The 19,478-nt window shown below is 37.2% G+C and overlaps 1 protein-coding gene across 6 annotated transcripts in view; it reads right to left on the bottom strand.

Moving 5' to 3' along the window:
- Positions 1-18,035, bottom strand: part of sgsm2 (small G protein signaling modulator 2) — a 58,819-nt gene extending 40,784 nt beyond the window's left edge. For all 6 annotated transcript variants that reach the window (XM_055196339.2, XM_055196340.2, XM_055196341.2 and 3 more), the window contains exons 1-2: positions 17,760-18,035; positions 14,738-14,813 (exon numbers count right to left, since the gene is read on the bottom strand). In XM_055196339.2, the coding sequence (XP_055052314.1) occupies positions 14,738-14,813; positions 17,760-17,819 (136 nt within the window). In that variant the 5' untranslated portion in view covers positions 17,820-18,035. The remainder of the gene's footprint in view (positions 1-14,737; positions 14,814-17,759) is intronic.
- Positions 18,036-19,478: the final 1,443 nt, after the last annotated feature.

The raw sequence follows: 19,478 nt of genomic DNA, 5'->3' as shown, positions 1-19,478 counted from the left end.
TTTCACGGAAAAGTTGAAAAAGTTTGCGCAAATTTACAAAAAATTCACACTTTGGTGTGTACACAGACTACACACCCTTAGTATTGCTAATATATATATAAGATTTATTTATTTATTTAAATTTAAGAATAGATAGAGGATAAGAATTGCACTAATACCATGTATTCTTTATATTTTATAATTTGCTCTTTTCTTACTTTGCTGTTGTCTCTACTGTCTGTACTAACATGCATTTCCTGTAAAGCTAATTTGCAACAATGTTAAATTCTGAAAGGTGCTATAGAAAAAAAAAAATTAATAAAAAGTTTTGAAATTAAAAAATATTTGTGCGTATTTTGTGCGCACTAGTGTACAGTATACAGTTTTGTGCAAAATAACTCTGAAACAGTTTTCGGTGTGGGAGCAAGACAAGAAATTAAAAAACTTTTCGTCCCGTTGCCAGCTGCATTATTATTTCATATCTGGTTAAGACATTAGTGCCATTTGCATTTGTATCTATTATCACAGAAGACCAATATTTCATCACTGAGGCATTACAAAACATTCATTTGATTTATCTGTAATAACCTTTACTTAGCAAGTACGAATTAACACTGGAAAGTGCATCTGACACACAACAACCCGCTTTTAATGAACAAAATATTACCTCTCATAAATCACTGCTGCAGTTTAGCATCCTTGCGAGTCATAATGGAGCATTAATGACTGAAGTCCTAGCACGTTTTTCAATCCTGAAAGAGTGTAAGACTCTGTTAAGTCATTAGAAGAAAGAGGAAGAGTCTGTTTGAGCTTTGTGCTGAGCTTTTAGAAGATCTAATTAGGCTGTAGCACAATTAAGGGAAGTCTTTCAGGATCAGATTGAGATTGTGTTTACAGAGCAAAGCAGAGCACATTACCCAGGTGTGGTGTTTTATGAGTCTCCGTTCTGTTAAGGCATAACCCTTGAAAGTGGAAGTTGTGTTAATCTAACAGTATAACTGCAACACCCTGAAGGAATTCATTTACATTTAACTGGTTGGATGTACATCATCCCACTGATCACATGTCTACTAAAATATATGAACAGAAAATATTAATAAAATAAATACTAAATAAAAACCCACTGCAATTTTTTTATAATAATAATTGCGCAATAGAAGATAAAACTATATGGTACAGTTGATGTCCAGTTTAACATGTTGTTTTATTGTGACCATAGCGGGTCATTTTATTGGTCTTCCCCAATTCAAGTAGGGCTTGCTTGACTGAAATAGCTCCCCAGAGGTGTTGCAAATATGGCGTCCAAGTGCAACGATGGGACTTTGCTTATACTGCTGGCTTTCGAGAGCATATGACATGACAAACATGTAAACATGCTCACACCTGCAGCGACACACGTTGATCGATGGCTGTAATCAATGCTACTATCAACTCTCTAGTGGGGGTCTGCTGCCGTCTGTACGCTGCGCCTGGGGGGGAGACCCACCTGTGACTGTGCAGTCAAGCTATGAGTCACAGTAATAGACAGTAATGAACTGCATTACAGAGGGACTCGGCAGCTGTGGAGAGCGTGTGGGTGGTGGACTGGAGGTTCTTGAGAAAGAGACTATAGAGAAGATTAGACAAGACGTGAAAGGAGGAGCAGAAGAAAGACGGAGCTGAAGTGATGAAGAGTGAGGAAATGAGCGGAGAGAGAAACGACAGAACCAAAACAAGGGATTAATAGAGTAGAAAGAAAAGGGGAGAGAAAGGAGACGTACGGTGAGTCATCCGTCTCTGGCACACGTGCTGGTTTGGGAGCAAAGACAAGAAAGGCTTAGCACCGCTGTACTTAATGAACGCCATGATCTTCGTCCCATTGTGTGGACACTGTCCTCCTTATCTCATGGGAATAACATGTCCACTTAGGCAATGTCAACAGGTTAAAAGGAATATGTATATTGGACAGGATGTATTGTAGGTTAACATTTCAGTTCACTTGAATAAGTTAATTTAATACAATTCAGTTCATGTTAATCCAGAAGATGCTATTCAAGACTATTTTAAGATGTCAAATAAATCTTTGGTCTCCCCAGAGTACGTAGTTCTAGCTCAAAATATCCCACAGATAACTTATTATAACAATTGCAATTGCCACTTTGTAGGTGTGAGCAAAAATGTGCCGTTTTTGGGTGTGGTCTTTAAAATGCAAATGAGTTAATCACTTCACTAAATGGCAGTGCTGTGGTTGGATAGTGCAGATTAAAAGGCGGTATTATCCCCTTCTGACATCACAAGGGGAGATCAATTTCAATGACCTATTTTTTCACATGTTTGCAGAGAATGGTTTACCAATACTAAGTTACTGGGTTGATCTTTTTCACATTTTCTAGGTTGATAGAAGCACTGGGGACCCAATTATAGCACTTAAACATGAAAAACTCAAATTTTCATGATATGTCCCCTTTAAAGCGTGTCTGTCCTACGTGTCAAAGCACTGTCCACTACACCAGCGGCCCTGACAGTCAAACACAAACAAAGATGTTTCTGTGTTCCTGTATAGCTTAGTGGTAGCAGTTTGCACAAAAAAGGTAATGGGTTTAAATCCAGAGAACACACATACTGATAAAAACTGTACGCCTTGTAATACTTTGTACTAGAGCTGCACCAATATATCGGCCAATGATCAGTAATGGACGATAAAAGCAATAAGTCACGGCCAATATTTCCTCTCAATTAAAAGAGAACAGGAAAATGCAATAAATTTGAGCTCAGTGTAAAGAAAATGTAAGGAAATATTATGTGAATATTATAAAAAATTTATCTTCGAAATTGAGTTTTTATATCCACCAAGATATCGGTATCTGCAAAATTTTAATAACAGTGCATTTCTACATTGTACGTTGCTTTGGATAAATGTACATTTTGTTATATATCTGTTAAATATCTGTCACTTTACATCCATATACAATATGTCACAAAACGTTGAAGCTTTAAAAAGCACATACACCCATTATAAAAGTAATTTAAAAGTAAATAACCGTAAAGTAAAAACTAATAAAAGTATAATATTTGTGGGATGGTATGTGTCAGAATAACAAATATTTTGATCATATTTAGCGAAACTGAAACCAAATATGGCAACACATTAATAATTTTAAATCTCATTGATTCCTATGATTCTTGAGACTCGTTCTTATGCTGTATATTTTATTATAGCAAAGGATAAACAGTGAGATTTAATTACGGACGTGTCTTCATATTTGAACATAAAACATTTAAAGGTCACGTTCTTCCTGATCCCATTTTTTAAACCCTAGTTAGTGTGTATTGTGGCTATAATAGCATTAATAATACCTGTAAAATGATAAAGCTCAATGGTCACTGCCTGGCGATATATTTTCTTTAACAGAATTCGCCTTTCAAAGCCTACAGCGAACGGCCGGTTTGGACTACATCCCTCTACTTCCTGCTTTAATGACGTCACTAGAACAATTTTTACTAAACTCCGCCCACAGAAATACGTCAGTCGCCAGCTAAGCTAACGGCTCTGCTAAGCTGCTATCGAATCACAACACCCTATACAAACTACACAATCAGAACTCGTTACGTATTTCTAAAGGAGGGATTTCATAGAAAGACATCAGCTTGTTTTAGGACAGTAAAACAAGCTATGCAAATAAGTAAATTGTGTGAAAACGAATGTGTTTTTTTACACGTGAAACATGAACACGTTATATTGCGTACTGCAAACACAATTAAAGCTTTAAAAACACCTTTAATGCAAATAAAAACATAATTTTTATTATGATTTTAGCAAAAAACATTGAAAAGCTGAAAATAATCTTAAAGTGGTCTCTTTCCGCCGCTGTATTTTTTTTACTTAAGACATTTATTAACCCGCTGGAGTCGTCCGGATTTCTTTAATGATGCCTTTTATGATGCATGTACAGTATGTGCCTTTTGGAGCTTCAACAAGTTGGGACCTTTACATTGACATTAAACGATAGATTTTTTTAAAAATAAAAACCATTTTCCTGTTGAGCTGAAGAAAGGTCACATAAAACTGGGATGGCATAAGGGCGAGTAAACTTTGAGAGAATTTTTATTTTTGGGTGACCAATTCTCTTTAACGTGAAGATTTTAGAAGCACCAGCAAAGCTGAGATCTTTTTAGCCCAAATAAAATGACCTATTCCAGTAAAGTAATGCAGGCTTCATCATTACTATAAAAACGAGTACTGATATTAAGAGATAACATAAATAAGGTACCAGTCTAAATCAGTAAGTGTTTCTGTCACGTAAATGTCAATATTGTCATTGATGACATTTTCTTTTCTCTTGAGCAGATGTTTGATGACTGGTCCACTCAACTCATAGTTTCAGCAACTGTGGCCGAGCAGATCGAACCATCTGTGTGTTTCTTAAGAGCTAAGACAAAGAAACTGTTGATCAGATAAACTTTCATAAAGCTGATGGAGGAAGCCTTAAGCAGATTGATTTCCATTCAACTTGTCCGACTTAGTCCAGAAAGATTAGATAAACTCTGCCATCACCGCTGTGCCTTTCAGAGAAAAGATTGCTGGTTTTATGGACCCTTAGAGTAAATCAATATTTAATCACCAATTGCGAGATGAAATAAGTGCATATTAACAGTAAGTGACATTTTGAGGTCGTACAACATGTTGATATACATACATATACAGTGTTCACATTCAAAATCTGGGAATCAAAAATCCCTGTTAATCATTGTTATACGACTGGTCAGATTTATTAGTTTTTATACAAAGAAACTGCTTGTTACCCTCCTGGGCTGTTACTAAATTCAGCCACTTGAGTTTGGCTTGCTTTGGAGTCACTGTTTTGGAATAATGTGAAATGATTATTCGAGCAAAGGAAATACAGGTACATGAAACTGCATGTGTGTGAAATGTATAATTAAGTGTTTTTGAGTTTTAAATAAGTGTCTTATTTGAACACCTTTTTCATTTTATTTCATCCTGTATGTTCTTGATCACAAGAATTTTGTGCACCCTCTTTTTAACGCTCCACAGGAGGCATACATGTGCTACATCTTCTCACTTCCAAAAAAGCGCGTCCCCCAGCAGGGAATCAATCCTACGCTTTACCTCTCTAACATGCGCCTCTTATTAAGGGAAACAACATCAACTAGTCCAGCAGTACAGAACAACAATAGCAATGAAATAAAAGAGTTGAAATCCTAAAAGATGCAGAGGAGCATCCAGACTCATGCGCAGCTGGTGTGAGGGAACGTGAGATTTAAGGAGGGATGGGAGCATCACATGTCCAGAAGCAGAGACAGGATCAACTTTGATAGAGCCATCTAGTTTGAGAAAATAATTATTTGCAAGCATTTGTGTAAATAGGATTGAAGAGTTGTTAAATAGTTGTGTGTTTTTGTGCATTTACTAACCTTTGTGCTGCTAACACAATGCTCTACCAACTGAGCTACAAGAACTCTTACGAGGCAGTGAGCCATGACGACACCATATATATAGATAAGCTATAAGTTACGAAGGAGTACCACACAATACAAATATTAAAAAAAATAGCTATCAACGCAATTTTAATGAAGTAAAATCACCAAAAACTTTCCTTCCACTTGAAAATTGTCCCTGACCGACTGTAATAGGCAACAGAAAGCTTCACATTTGATTATGTTGCTAAGGGTGGTTGCTAAGGGTGCTGAGCAGCAGTGATACACAACATCACAGGGTGCAGCAGTCAGCTGTGTTTAATCTAAAGATGACAGCTATTGACCAATCAGAATCAAGGACTGGAACTAACGGTTTTATAAATTACATAACATTTTAAATGAATCATGCAAAATATAAGAAACAAAAAAATTATTAAGCTAATATTTCTTTTAGACATAACTATTAAAGGTCCTCTGTGTAAATTTTTAGCGGCATCTAGTGGTGAGATTGTAAATTGCAACCAATGGCGTAGTCCATAGCTCGCCCCTCCCTTTCGAAATGCATAGAGACGCTACGGTAGCAACCACAGGACAAACATGTCATCGAATGAGACTTCCATACTATATAGTAGGCGAAAAGCTATAGGCGAGGCGAGTAGTATGTCCAAAAACAGCAAGCGAAAAGTAACCGGATGACACTTTACTATCCCATGATGACCCGGGAGAGGAGTTATCCAACGAAGAAGAAGAGGAATATATTAGGAAATGGCGGAAAGCGGTGATGCGGCCGTATTCGCGCTGGAATGACATGATGATGTATGTCACGTGATGTATCAACATGGTGGATGTAGTACATCCGAATTTCATTCATACTACCAGGATTCATACTATATAGTACCTACTGTTTTAACGGTCAGTAAGTAGGTACTTCATCTCATTCATACGAACTGTCAGAGGTTTTGGATGCAGCCAATGTAGTGAAAAAACACGCTCCATCCGTTTTTAGGGCTACTGTAGAAACATGGCGGCGATGGCATGCAGTGTGTGTGAATAAAAAAAGGCTCATTCTAATGCTGCGTTCAGACCAGCCGCGGTAAGAGCGAGTGATTTCAATGTTAAGTCAATGTGAAGACGCGTTATGCAAATTTCCGCGTGCATTTCTCAATGACAAAAATTTCACGTGCGGATTTCATGCGTGAATGAAGCGACTAAACTCAAATATTCAATCGGCAAACTTGAAATAAACTTAAATTAAATTAAATTAAATTAAATTAAATTAAATTAAATTAAATTAAATTAAATTAAATTAAATTAAATGAATATATATATATATATATATATATATATAAGGAATAATTGACAACAGGCCATTGAAATTATAAGAAAATAATGCACACCCAAGGTGCAATGCGAAGCGGAGTGCCGTTACACCGCGGGTGTGCATTATTTTCAAATAATTCAAAGGACCGGAGTCAATTATTCCTCTTATACCACGGTTACCACAAACATTGTTCTGGTGCCTATTTTTAAAACATTTGACAAGTTAGGTGTGTGGTTATCAGAAAATAATGTATATCCACGGAACATTTCTCAGCCAATCAGAATACAGCATTCAACAGACCCGTGGTATAAATATATTTAATTTATAAATGTAAATGTTTTCTTAGAATTAACCATGCATGTGTGTAAATGTATAAATACATAATTATTATACACAGTTCGCACATATGACGTAAACTTTTATTCTGCTATGGATTAATCATGATTAATCGTTATGCATCCCTTTGTTTTGCTGAACTTAGTAACCATCCTCTGGCAAACAGCTGTATGAACTCATTTTTATTTAATCACCAAAATACTTATTTTAGTTTGCAATTAACACTTAATTGCAATTGTTAATTTTGTACCCTCTATACAGCCAATCACATGCCAGCACACACACGCATCACTCCGATAGGTGCACTGATCACGACTGCATTCCTTTGTGCAAAAAATCAGCCACAAATCCCAAACGAAAACGCAAAAATAACATCTAGATTGTCACTCAAAAACAACAAAAACACCTACAAAGACACCTGAGACAGTCCCCGTGGATGACTCCGCTAGACCCTTGTCATTTAACACCGAGCGTCTCTCTGCATAGTCTCCAGGCTGATGAAATCAATGAGAATATGACGTTGATTCTGTCCTTGCGAGTAGAACGAATTGTACAACCTCATAGGAAGTCAAGTCGTGAAGGTCAGATGTCACCTGGCTTCCTGGAGCGCAGACCCCTGCAGATAGCATCGGAAAGCGTGTGCAGAGAAGGTCTTGTGTGCTCCTCAGTTCCATCACATGGATTGTGAGTGCACGTGATGTCATTCATGCGAATCGCACCTGCGTAAAGCTGTCAGGGATCAAGCGTGTTGCCAGCGGATATGCCAGGAGCCACTTTAGGCCAAAACTGAAGGGGTACGATGCTCAGACATGACCAAATTTGGTAAACCTAAAAAAGATTCAGCAGCTAATGGTTACATAACTGTGTGTATTTGTGTTTGTGTTTCAGCAAATTTGTACGTAATAGCCTCTGACATGGACAAATCCCTGTATAGAAACAGTGGGTTGTCATGGTGACAGACTTTAATCAGTGGTACACCGGAGTCTCATGCAGGCTCTGTGGTCTCCCTAAATGATGCCCACAACACTGCCTGTCAAAAATAAACTCAATGCAATTAGACACTGGTGCAGCAATATATGAGATGAGATGATCAGATTATAAGATTACTGTTACCTCTGCGTGATATTCAAATGATCTCACTGGACAAATAAAGTAAAAAACAAAAAATTGCTGTTTACTTTGGTTTCAAGATAAGACGTTCAAATGTCACAAGTCCGCTATTTGGTTTAATCATTTGTAAATATAATGTCACACGTAAGGAATTTTTAATTGTTTTTATTGTGTGACCAACCCTTAGTTTCAAAAGTATGTCCCATATCCACAAACCATTCCCATTTGGAAAATAGCACTGTTCCATCTGTTCCTGCTCTAAGTAAAATGTTAAAACATTTGTCTGTAGCAAAAAAATTCAAACTAATTGCTGATTATGCATCGTGTCAATGGGTAAATGAAGCTTGAAAACGTACTCTACTAACTCTTCCACATTTGTCTTGGCCACATCAGAGCGAACAGCTGCGTGTTTCACAAATAAAGTCTGCTCTCTGTCTAATTTGAATGTGGATCTCAGGCAAGACTCATTCACAAGATGTTTCATCTTGAGAATCAGCTGAGGAACGCTGGGTAAACAGAAATGACTCATAACTCTATTCATTCACTCATTAGTTTATAATTAGCTCACAGTGTTGCAGGTGTTCGAGAGAAAAACTGTACATTTTCATCAAGGCTCAGTATGATGCTTAGCGATTTAAAACTGCAGACCGAAGTGAAGGGAATTTGCTATTTGTACAAGAAGACGGGAAAAACAAGACCAGATTTTGCTTTCTTGACTTGCCTTGAGTTTTGTTTGCATTCCAGGATTCAGGATGTATCGGAAGTCACATGATGTGACAATGTGCCCAAATTCCTGTTCGTGGACAGTATCTTAATTTAAAGGCGGGGTGCACGATTTTTGAAAAAGGCTTTGGAAAAGGGAGGCCGAAAACACACGTAGCCAATCAGCAGTAAGGGGCGTGTATACTATCCGACATCGTTCCCTGGGTTGCGTATGTGTGGGGCGGGTCTATCAAAAGAAAGTCCAGATTCTATTGGGTTAGGGGTGTGTTTGTTTAGGTGATTTCAAATGTCAACATTGGCTTCCAGAGATCATGGAACACTTTAAATAGGAACACTGATGAAGCACAGCGTGTGTAGGTAGGTAGGTATGCAGGTGTAGTGTAAATATATTCAAGGGATAGTTAACTTTAAAATGAAAATTCTGTCATCATTTTCTCATCCTTATGTCGTTCTAAACCTGTATAAATTTCTTTTTTCTGATGAACACAAAAGATATTTAGAGAAATCATGGTAAACACACAGCAGATAGTGTCCATAGACTTCCATAGTAGGAATAAAAAAATATTTTTGAAGTATTGTGATAAATGACTAAGAAAATATTTTGATAAATGATGGTAAGCACACAGTTGACACTACCCATTAAATTCCATCATTATTTTATTCTTACTATGGAAGTCAAAGGACACTATCTGCAGTGTGTTTCTCAAAATATCTTCTTTTGTGTTCATCACATAAAATAAATTCATACAGGTTTAGAACAACATGAGGATGAGTAAATGATGACAGAATTTTCATTTTAAAGTGAACTATCCCTTTAGGCACATATAATACTACACCTGCTGCTGTTATGGCATTGCCCTTTGACCCCGTGTATGAACTATGACTTTTTGATAATATACTAATAACAATAAAGTACTATTTAAACATAAGGAACACCTCATAATGATCTGCCCGACTCTCAGCTCTCCATCATTTCAAATCTGACAGCTCCTGTAGGTCTTTGTAGTAGCAAAGTGTACTTTGTTCTTCTTCGTCAACCAGTAGAGCATTGCGTTTGCCGTGCAAAAGTCATGGATTCGATCCCAGGGAACACATAAACTGATAAAAGAAATATATGAATGCACTGGAAGAAAAAATGAATTTTGTGCACACTTCGATGTGGCCAACAAAGCGGTATTTCTGAATGGCCTGAGGCCGGGATTAAGTTAAATTCAAGCGAATGTATTTGATGAACATAATGTACATGCCGAGATTATTCGGTCAATATTGGCGGAGGTAGCATTTAACAGCTTTTAAATCTAAGCTCCTCATATTGCACATATTGACTAGATTTTCACAAATTACTTTTTTTGCTTTAATATTGCATACGAGTTAAAGCCTTGGCAGCATGGTAGGTCTTCTAATATGTTGCAATTAAACTGAGTTCGAGTCTCAGCTTGTGATCCCTTTCCAATCCTACCCCCTCTCTTCATACATATCCTTTACTGTTGATCTTTATTGTCTTTTTTAAAAACAGTAAAGGCAAAAAAAAACTTGATAAACCAAGGTCTGTTATTTGATTCCCATTGATTTGCTAGTGGGATAACAGCTTGGGCTACATGCTGACCCACGACACAACCCACTACTTGTTCATTTTAAATATGCAAGGAGGAAGAAGCTGTCAGAGCACAAAGGCCAACCAATTTTTAAAGAGTCGAATCAGTACACAGTAAGGACATCAAATCATGTCAAAATGATTAAATATTCAAGATGAATGCACATGAAAAGCATAATTGCAAGCGGGAAATGAGCAGGGTTTTCTCAGTGCTCCCACTTGGTGTGCACGCAGGAGCCTTTATATAAAAAGGTAGATTCATAGCATAGTCATTGTGCAATGAGCATCGGTTACACACTTAATGAACATCTTTGACAGAATGAAAAAAGACACATGGAATCAAATTAAGCAAAATCAATTAACATCCTAATTGCATCTTCGTAAGAAAGAAATCCTTGAGGGTATAGCTATCGTCCAATGTCTAGTTTCCAACCTACTACGACTGGAACATCCTTATTTTGATTGAAAACGAGATAAAGTGCCATTTCTGTATGCTACACTACACAGAGATCGGTAAAGGCACTTAGCCGTGTAATTCTAAAACAAGCATTTGTGGTGTGGCAGTAACAAGACAGAGACTACTGTATTATGACATCAGCACTGATGTGCCTAATGGCTCGATATCTGACTGGGCATGTCTGTACAGCGTGTGCTTGGCATTATGGAAAGGCAGCAGGTACAGGCACATGATCCAAAAGAAACACCGATATCAAAACACACCAAAAAGGAAAGCAGTGAAATGAGTCATCTGACAGATGCTACAATTCTGGGAAACACAGCTTTTTGAAACTTTTAAAGAAAGGGCATCGAGTGACTAGTTTAGAAAGCAAATATCTGTCAGTATAAAATGTTATTGCCATCTTCTTACTAATGGCAAATGCTCTGAAACTGGCTTTTTCTCACTGCAAATAAATCAAATTAGTTTTCATATCCGATCATTAGGTTGGTCATTTTGCAAAGTAATGAAATTAGACTGGTTTTGTAGGCTTTTCCAGTATATCTCCTTAGTCACAAAGAAGTGTGTACTGCCATTGAAATGAATGGGAATGCTAACAGAACGTTTCCTCCAGACTACCTTAATCTGTACAAAGCCTTTACATCGCTCAAATGCATCTATATACCGTACCCACACCGTAAACAAGCATCCTTGTTCACTACCACAATTCTTTGTGATCAAACATTGCCTGAAACATAATTTAGCTGAGAAGTGCACTGTCGTAAGCTGGCGTGACGTGGGTGAGAGCGTGAGAGCTCTAGGATGAAAGTGAGGGGGTGATAGGATGCGTGGGGAATCCGTGACTGAAGACTCTCGTCTGTAATAGAGGGAAGCTGCTCGGCTTTTCGGTGGTGACAACGGATTGGCAAAGCTCCCAGACCACCCATCCCTACCCACATACACACACACACTCCTCTGAAGAATAGCATTTACAATGAATCCTCAAAAAACCAAGTCACGACTATAAGACACTCACACCCTTTAACACCCCAAACATTTCAAATCAGTCATGCACTTTATACCTTTTATTAGGGCTGTCACGATTATTAAACATTTTGCAAGGTTTACCTGGCAGTAAATATTAATACACAATACATATTTAAAAGCAATTATTTAAAGAATATATCTTTCAAAAATTCTTAATAAGAAATAAACACAATAAAGTGTCTGAAAATTAAGATTAGCATCCTTCATTTCTCTAAATTTATGTTTTACCAGGTAGTTCATACTGCTCATCAAAGTTTTGCAGCATTTCTTTAAATGCTGTTTTTTCTACTGTATATTGAACGGCTTTGCAATGTATCGCGTTATCTGACCCTGTCTCATTTATACAGGTGCAGCAGCTCCCCCTTGTGTTTTTAGAGAGATGTGCAATCATTGCGGTGATCTGAAATCATCACGATGAGGTCAAACAATCGCAATGAGACGATTATTTAATCATTGTGACAGCCCTGCCTTTTATGTCCATAATAAGGAGACGGAAAAATACAAACTAGGAAACAAAATGTGCAAAAGGAATTCATCAATTCTATTTTTATTACTTTGAAAGAACTTTAGCACACATCCTAATTCTCCATCCAAACATAAAAAGCACATTATCAGAGACAGAAAATAAACATTAAATCTAAAGTGTGCAATCTTTTTGTTAAAATCCTTTGTTCTTTCCCAGCTTAATATGCAGAAATGACTAAAAGTAAGCCATGAATAAGTACAATTTCCTAGAAAGTGTCAACACTGTGACTCTGTGCTTTCATTAACATGTCTCTTTTTATTTGACTGTCCCGGCTTAGCATTCGTAATTTCGTGGTGAAATTACCCACTGGCTTTAATATAACAATATGTGAGATATGCTGAATATTTAATATGATATAAGATAAAGTGAATATTTTACAAAGAAATAACAAATACTGAATATTTAACAAGACTTGGGCAGCTCGTCGGAATGCTTGATTCTGATTGGCCAGTTGCGACATTTGCAGGTAACTGCTCAAAACTAAAAACACACAGTAACCCGGATACTGCAAATAATTTTGACAGGTACAGTTTAATATTACACATTTTTTTACAATATTTAATTTTTAATAACATATATGACATTACATTTACAAATGTATACGTGATATTTGAATACCTTGTCTCACCTAAAAACCGACTTGGTCTATGTAATATTATATGGCTATATAAAATCGTATACCTTTTAATATCACTGCTGTGAAATGAATAGGAGCAGCAAGGTGCAAATGCATAAAAGCACTGATCAGCTGATTAAAATCTTAAATGGTTCCCAGCATGCATCACAGGGAACCACAGACGCTGTGTGCCTCAACACACTTTTTACAGTTAAGCTTAGTGTAATACACAGCCAGATTAATATCACGGCATAGACAAGATTTGATCTGGTGGAGATGTGAAATTGATTAGTAGGTGCTGAAATGTCATATTCAAACTAAAACTATTAACAGGGGTTAGAAGAAAGATTTCCACCCAGCAAAAACAAGCAGTAACTCGAATCTATTAACATGTGTTGCACAACTAAAAAGTCCCAACATAAGCAGAAGAAACTAGAATGAGAGAGAGAGAGAGAGAGAGAGAGAGAGAGAGAGAGAGAGAGAGAGAGAAAGTGAGTGATTCATGGTGCAGTCCAGACTCTGACATCACTGCTTGTCATCATTTGACCTTTAACCTTAACCAATTGAAGCTGTTCCATTTTAGTGTTTTAACAAGAGCGGACTGGGAAAATATTACGCATTCTGATTAATATTCATTTTGCAAAAATGTGACATCATGGCATAGTTTATTAAGAGTTCAGGTCACGCAGACAAACAGTGATTTTTGTATTTATAGTGACATGCTCATGTTTTGTGCTGTCCTGATCTTCACATAACACAACAGCCGAGTCTCAGAGCAGAAGCTGACACGCCATATTGACAGAGACGCATAAACTGTAAATATCGACATGCAAGAATCTGCTATGTGTGAATAAGAAATTCATTGCAAAGTCATATTTGCATACACACATAGCTCTGTACGCAAATCGCTGCATTTAAACATTAATCAAACAACATTTTGAAGACCATATGAAGAGCTTAGAGATGCACCCTGTAAGTTCGTCAATATCCTAATATATTCGATAAACCTCCTTTAACCGGAGGTTATGCACTTAGAGGACTTTGCTGAAAATGTTGTGGCATTTAACAGATTCGGTCATTCTGAATGACCTGAGGCTTGGAGTAAATGGATTCGAAGCGAAAGTATTTGATGAATATAATATGTGCCGAGAGCATTCGGTTAATATTATTATTATTAACATATTATTATCTTTGACAAAGGTGCCGTTTAGTGGATTTTGGATCTACTGCTGTACTAGATGGATGGATGGATGGATGGCAATATCTGTGTTTTGTGTTTTTGGTGCCACGCTGCATTGGTGTATCCCACAGTATCTGACGTAACAAATTCATGCCTGGACTAATGTTCCTGCCTCTGTTTCACTCGAGCTAAGAGAGTGAGTCACACACACACACCCATTACCAGTCACCCGTACCGGACAAATCAACCCTATTTCTGGTAGTGATTCAAAGCCGGAACTATCATGCCAGTTAAGCCCCGCTATCCTTGTGCTGAAACTGATGAGGGTCTCCCATCGATTATCTGGTGCTAAAATCATGTTCATGGGCATAGATGTCATGAGATGTGCCTGACAACATAATCGGTCATATTTTGTACATGTGATATCAAAAAGAGCTCTTGATTTTGTACTCACTGCAAAGTGCAATGACGTGGCTGCTGTCCTCGTGCACAAACTTCTTGGTCACAGCCTCCTCCATAATCTGCTTCACCTAAACACGGAAAGACAAGTAATTAGGATCCGGTAAGACATAATGGCAAAAATCTTTTGGCACATTCGAACCTGGCACAGAAAAGCAACTAATTGTTCACGGCAATGTAAGCACAATTGCTTTAATTGGGCATTAACTGATAAGTAAAACGCGTATAGACCTGTGTCAAATGAGGTTTTGTCAAATTCTTCTAGCTGTCGATAGTAGAGCAGATCCCAGACTAATTAATAACAATCCTTACAGGCTGTTTTATGCTGTTTGTGTAATTTGAAGAACAGCAGAAGGGTAATTGTAGCATTGAGAGGCAGCAAATTACGGGCATCCGCTGATTACCGAGTTGTTTGCGCCCTATGCTATGAGATTTGACACAAGGCCAATACACAATGCGAGATGGAATATTGAAAAGCTGATGTATTTCGAATGGCTGGAAGGGGGGAATTAAAACGTTTGGGAGTGAGTACGCCGTAGTTGTCTACATCTGTCACGTTACATAATGAGCCTGGAATGATTGAGTACAGTTGGATGGTGAAATATTACACAGAAAATTGTAAATGCTTAATGTAAGCCATGCACTGTATTCATACGAACACAATGGCATTAAAACCCGTTTCCAGCCGAGCTGACAGCGTTAACAATGGCACTAATGAAGTCATCACTCAAGGCCATTTACAGCTGAAAAGAGGACGATGAGGAGCTTGTCAGGGTAAACACACGTATGCAATATGCGGCCGTTACAAGACGGATATCTCAGATGCTCAGTTAATTTACTGTCTATCAGTCAATGCAAAATGTGGTGTTATTCTCTCAATGCTTCTCAAAGCGAAATGCAACACAGATACGGCTAAAAGCAGCCCTAAAGCTCTTGTTTTTACTGAAAATCAGTCTGTCTACTGGAAAGAATGCTAGAGGATCCTTTAAACGGGATGCATTTTGCTATAAAAATAAATGATTCATAAATATTAAATAGACCATTGCAAGATAGTGGCACATTGATGTCATTATATGCCCAATAAACATTGACGTTAAAAAAAGTAAAGAACAGGAAAATAAAACTAAGTTGTTTTGCTCTTGTTGGAGCCATCCCTGCTTCATGCAGCTGTATTAATCGTCCACTGATGCAATTTAACTTCTTAGGTAGCTGCTGATGCTTTCAGTTGCTAGGCAACCAGAAGGCGGCTGACTGCAGCCTAAAGTGACAGAGACCTGGGCTGTAATACAAAGAAAGTCAATGGTGGACAAAAAAATCTAATTTTGTGGATAACAGTGGGGCTCTTATTCAGTCATTTTTCAGATTTATTTGTTTTTAGTTAGTTTCTCGTTATAAGCGCAACAGTTTAATGCGAAGAAAGCCAAACCCACCTGATGTGTTGTGTGGTATTATATATTTAAATACTGTGTTGAATATATCAATAATCTGTCATTCTACATCTCAGGAACAAACAATTATTTATAATGTACAATTGCCTCTAGGGCAAACAAACAGGTCAAAGTGTATAAACATTTTTGGGTGAAATAAGTAAAGAACAGGGAAGTTAGCATAGGAAATGGCTCAGTTTGGAGGCAAAAGAGAAGACTGAAGCTTATGATGGACAAATGTAAAGAACTTAAGCCAAATATTATTGTATTTCTGGCGTCTATTAAACATGGCATTTACCATTGCCAGAAATGACATCTGCCACGACTATGCGCATAAAGTTCAAGAGGCTGGTTCATCTATGTGGAAGATGAGACATCCTGCTACTAATTTAAATCCTCCATTCTTTCCTGAAATTCATTCAAGATTTCTATTATTCATAGGAACCAAATTTAAAAATAGCCTTTTTCCACAACGTGAGGCAAAAGATATTAATTATAGTGATGATAAAGAATGTAATAGCTTCTTTCATTTCATAGCTCCTGAACTGAAAACCAGCCAAACTTCGTGAATGTGACGTCTTACCAAACAATTACTGACTTACTCAGTGTATTTTGCAAAAAAACAACAACAACCCTGTTTATTATTAACTAGAGCTATAAAGGGGTTAGTGACAAAAACATCAACCTATTACATGTTTAGTCATAACAAATAAGTAGCCACCTCCTCTCATGCATTGTAAGATAACAACATTTATTGGAGGTATATTTTGTAATTGTGGAAAGTTTGGTTATGGTTGTATATGTAATATACGGTTGTGTGTAATGCAGTATGCCCTGACAAGTTCTATGTAATGTGAAAAAACAGTGGCGATAAACTACAGTAGCGAGCACTGTTTAATGCAGGGATGCTCAAAATATGTGTGATACTGTAAATGGTATCAGTTCATTTACACAAAATAAAAACAAGCTCTTTGATATGGACATGTAGGCTAAAAGCTCAATATACTGTATAGTGTTTCAGCATTATAAAGTTTTTATACCTCTCTCTTAAAATAACGATATAAATAAAGTTTGCATGATCGGTGCGATCCCTAAAGGTCTCGTGGTCTCTTATCAACCAGGATCTTGCGAAGGAAATGTTGCCGTCAATTTGTCACGTTTACATTACAACAAGCAGTGCGATTATTCGACAAAAACACGTTATTATTTTTATTTATGGTCAATCGTTTTGCTATATTTCCTCATGTGTACAGGATGCAAGATATTGATCACAACAAAAACCACTACACAATACAGTACATAGGCGGATATAAGGAAGAAAATTTCAGAGTCCGATCAGCTCTACAGGTGAACGAATGTAAGAGATGGAAACTGTGGTGTAACTGGATCGCCTGGTCATTGCAACTGGTTACAAACTGGTGACAGACCATTACAAACTTATATATACATATGAAATAAAACGCATTCTTCACATCTGCAGCCATTATTGTTACCTTAACGTTGACTAATCGTACAACCCCTCATGTTTCAGCATACAAACACATCAGAACAAAATAAAAACTCAATGCATATGAAATAAATGACACTTACCTCTCTTTTCACGTTCCATAGTAATTTCTCTTTAAATTCTTCATCTGTGGTCGAACTCATTGTCCCTGACTGTTAAACAACCAAAGAGCACTGTGCACCGGTGCGAGACATAAATTTGAACGGTTCGCGTGTCTTCTTCCCAATATTTCTTTATCCCTCCTTCCTTTTCATATGAACGTGTGTCCTGACAGCTGAGCGTTGACGCATCTATGCACCGCCGTAGCGCATCGCGAAGCCATCTTCAGCTCCTTTATGACGCAATCACCGCTGGCCCCGCCCCTTCGTCACTGTTGATCAATGGGCGCTTCACGCGCCGTATGCCACAGGCTGTTCGGGCTGTGACGGGGATTTATTTATAGCTCCTCTCCACGTTTGACAGTTCAGATGGAGGCGCTTGTGATAGTTTAAGAAATCAGCGCATTGTCAGACGTTCAGCATTTCATGATGTAAGTACTATTGGATTCAAAAGATATGTGATGCATGAAATGGGAATGACATCGTGATATAAGGAAAACACAGGTGTGTTAAAATCTAAAAATGGCCACAGATGCAAGGTGCAAAATGTTTTTTGAACGAAAATAGCACAGACTAAAAAAGAAATCTCAGCACATTTCAAAGCACCATTTTGGTATACCATAAATTGAAATGTCTATAATTTGTCTGTAACCTCTACTACGTAGCTCGATGCAAGATAAAAGTGCAGTAATAGATCCTAACAAAATTTGTGTTAAATATTTTTTTCTGTAAACCACAGAAGGGGAACCAATAGATCAAGTTCATTAAAATTAAAATACCCATGAAATTGAAGTTTTTTGTCTTTTAGTATGAATATGTTCACCTTAAAGAAAAACACCACTGTTTTTCAATATTTTACTATGTTCTTACCCCAACTTAGACAAATTAATACTTACCTATCTTTTTTTTAATGCGTGTACTTAAATGTGTACAGCGCGTTATGAATGTGTTAGTATTTAGCCCAGCCCCATTCATTCTTTAGGATCCAAAAAGGAATGAATTTATAAGCCACCAAACACTTCCTTATTTTCCCTACTTAAAGACTGTTACATGAGTAGTTACACAAGTAAGTATGGTGGCACATAATAAAACGTGGCGATTTTTTAAGGGAATAAAAAATGAGAACTATATTATATGGCGGAAGAGCACTCCTGAGAACTCCCCCTCTTAATCAAATTCATTAATATTACTGCGCCAGAGGTCGAAGTGCGGCAAACTAAGTGCTCTTCCACCATACAATATAGTTCAAATTTTTTATCCGCTTAAAAAATCGCCACGTTTTACGTGTTTCCGTCTAACTACTCATGTAACAGTCTTTAAATAGGGAAAACATGGAAGTGTTGGGTGGCTTCTAAATTCATCCCTGTTTGGATCCTAAGGAATGAATGGGGGTAGGCTAAACGCTAACACATTCACAACATGCTGTACAAAGTTTAAGTGCACGCATTGAAAAAAGATAGGTATTATTTAGTCTAAGTTGAGGTAAGAACATAGTAAAATATAAAAAAACAGTGGTGTTTTCCTTTAAGGATATCTTTAAACTATTGACAAAAAGCATTTAAAACAACTTTTAACTTCAGTCAACACAGATTAATGATTTTTTTTAATACAATCACTTTGCCCTTCAGCTTCTCATCCGATTCCAGGCTGTGTGAGGTAAACTATATGCTATTGGCTGTTTTAAAGAAGGAGGAGCCACTCATT

Source organism: Misgurnus anguillicaudatus, chromosome 24, assembly GCF_027580225.2.
Source record: "Misgurnus anguillicaudatus chromosome 24, ASM2758022v2, whole genome shotgun sequence".
Lineage (NCBI taxonomy): Eukaryota > Metazoa > Chordata > Actinopteri > Cypriniformes > Cobitidae > Misgurnus > Misgurnus anguillicaudatus.
The sequence above is the reverse complement of the archived record's forward strand: the minus strand, read 5'-3'. Positions and strand labels throughout refer to the sequence as shown.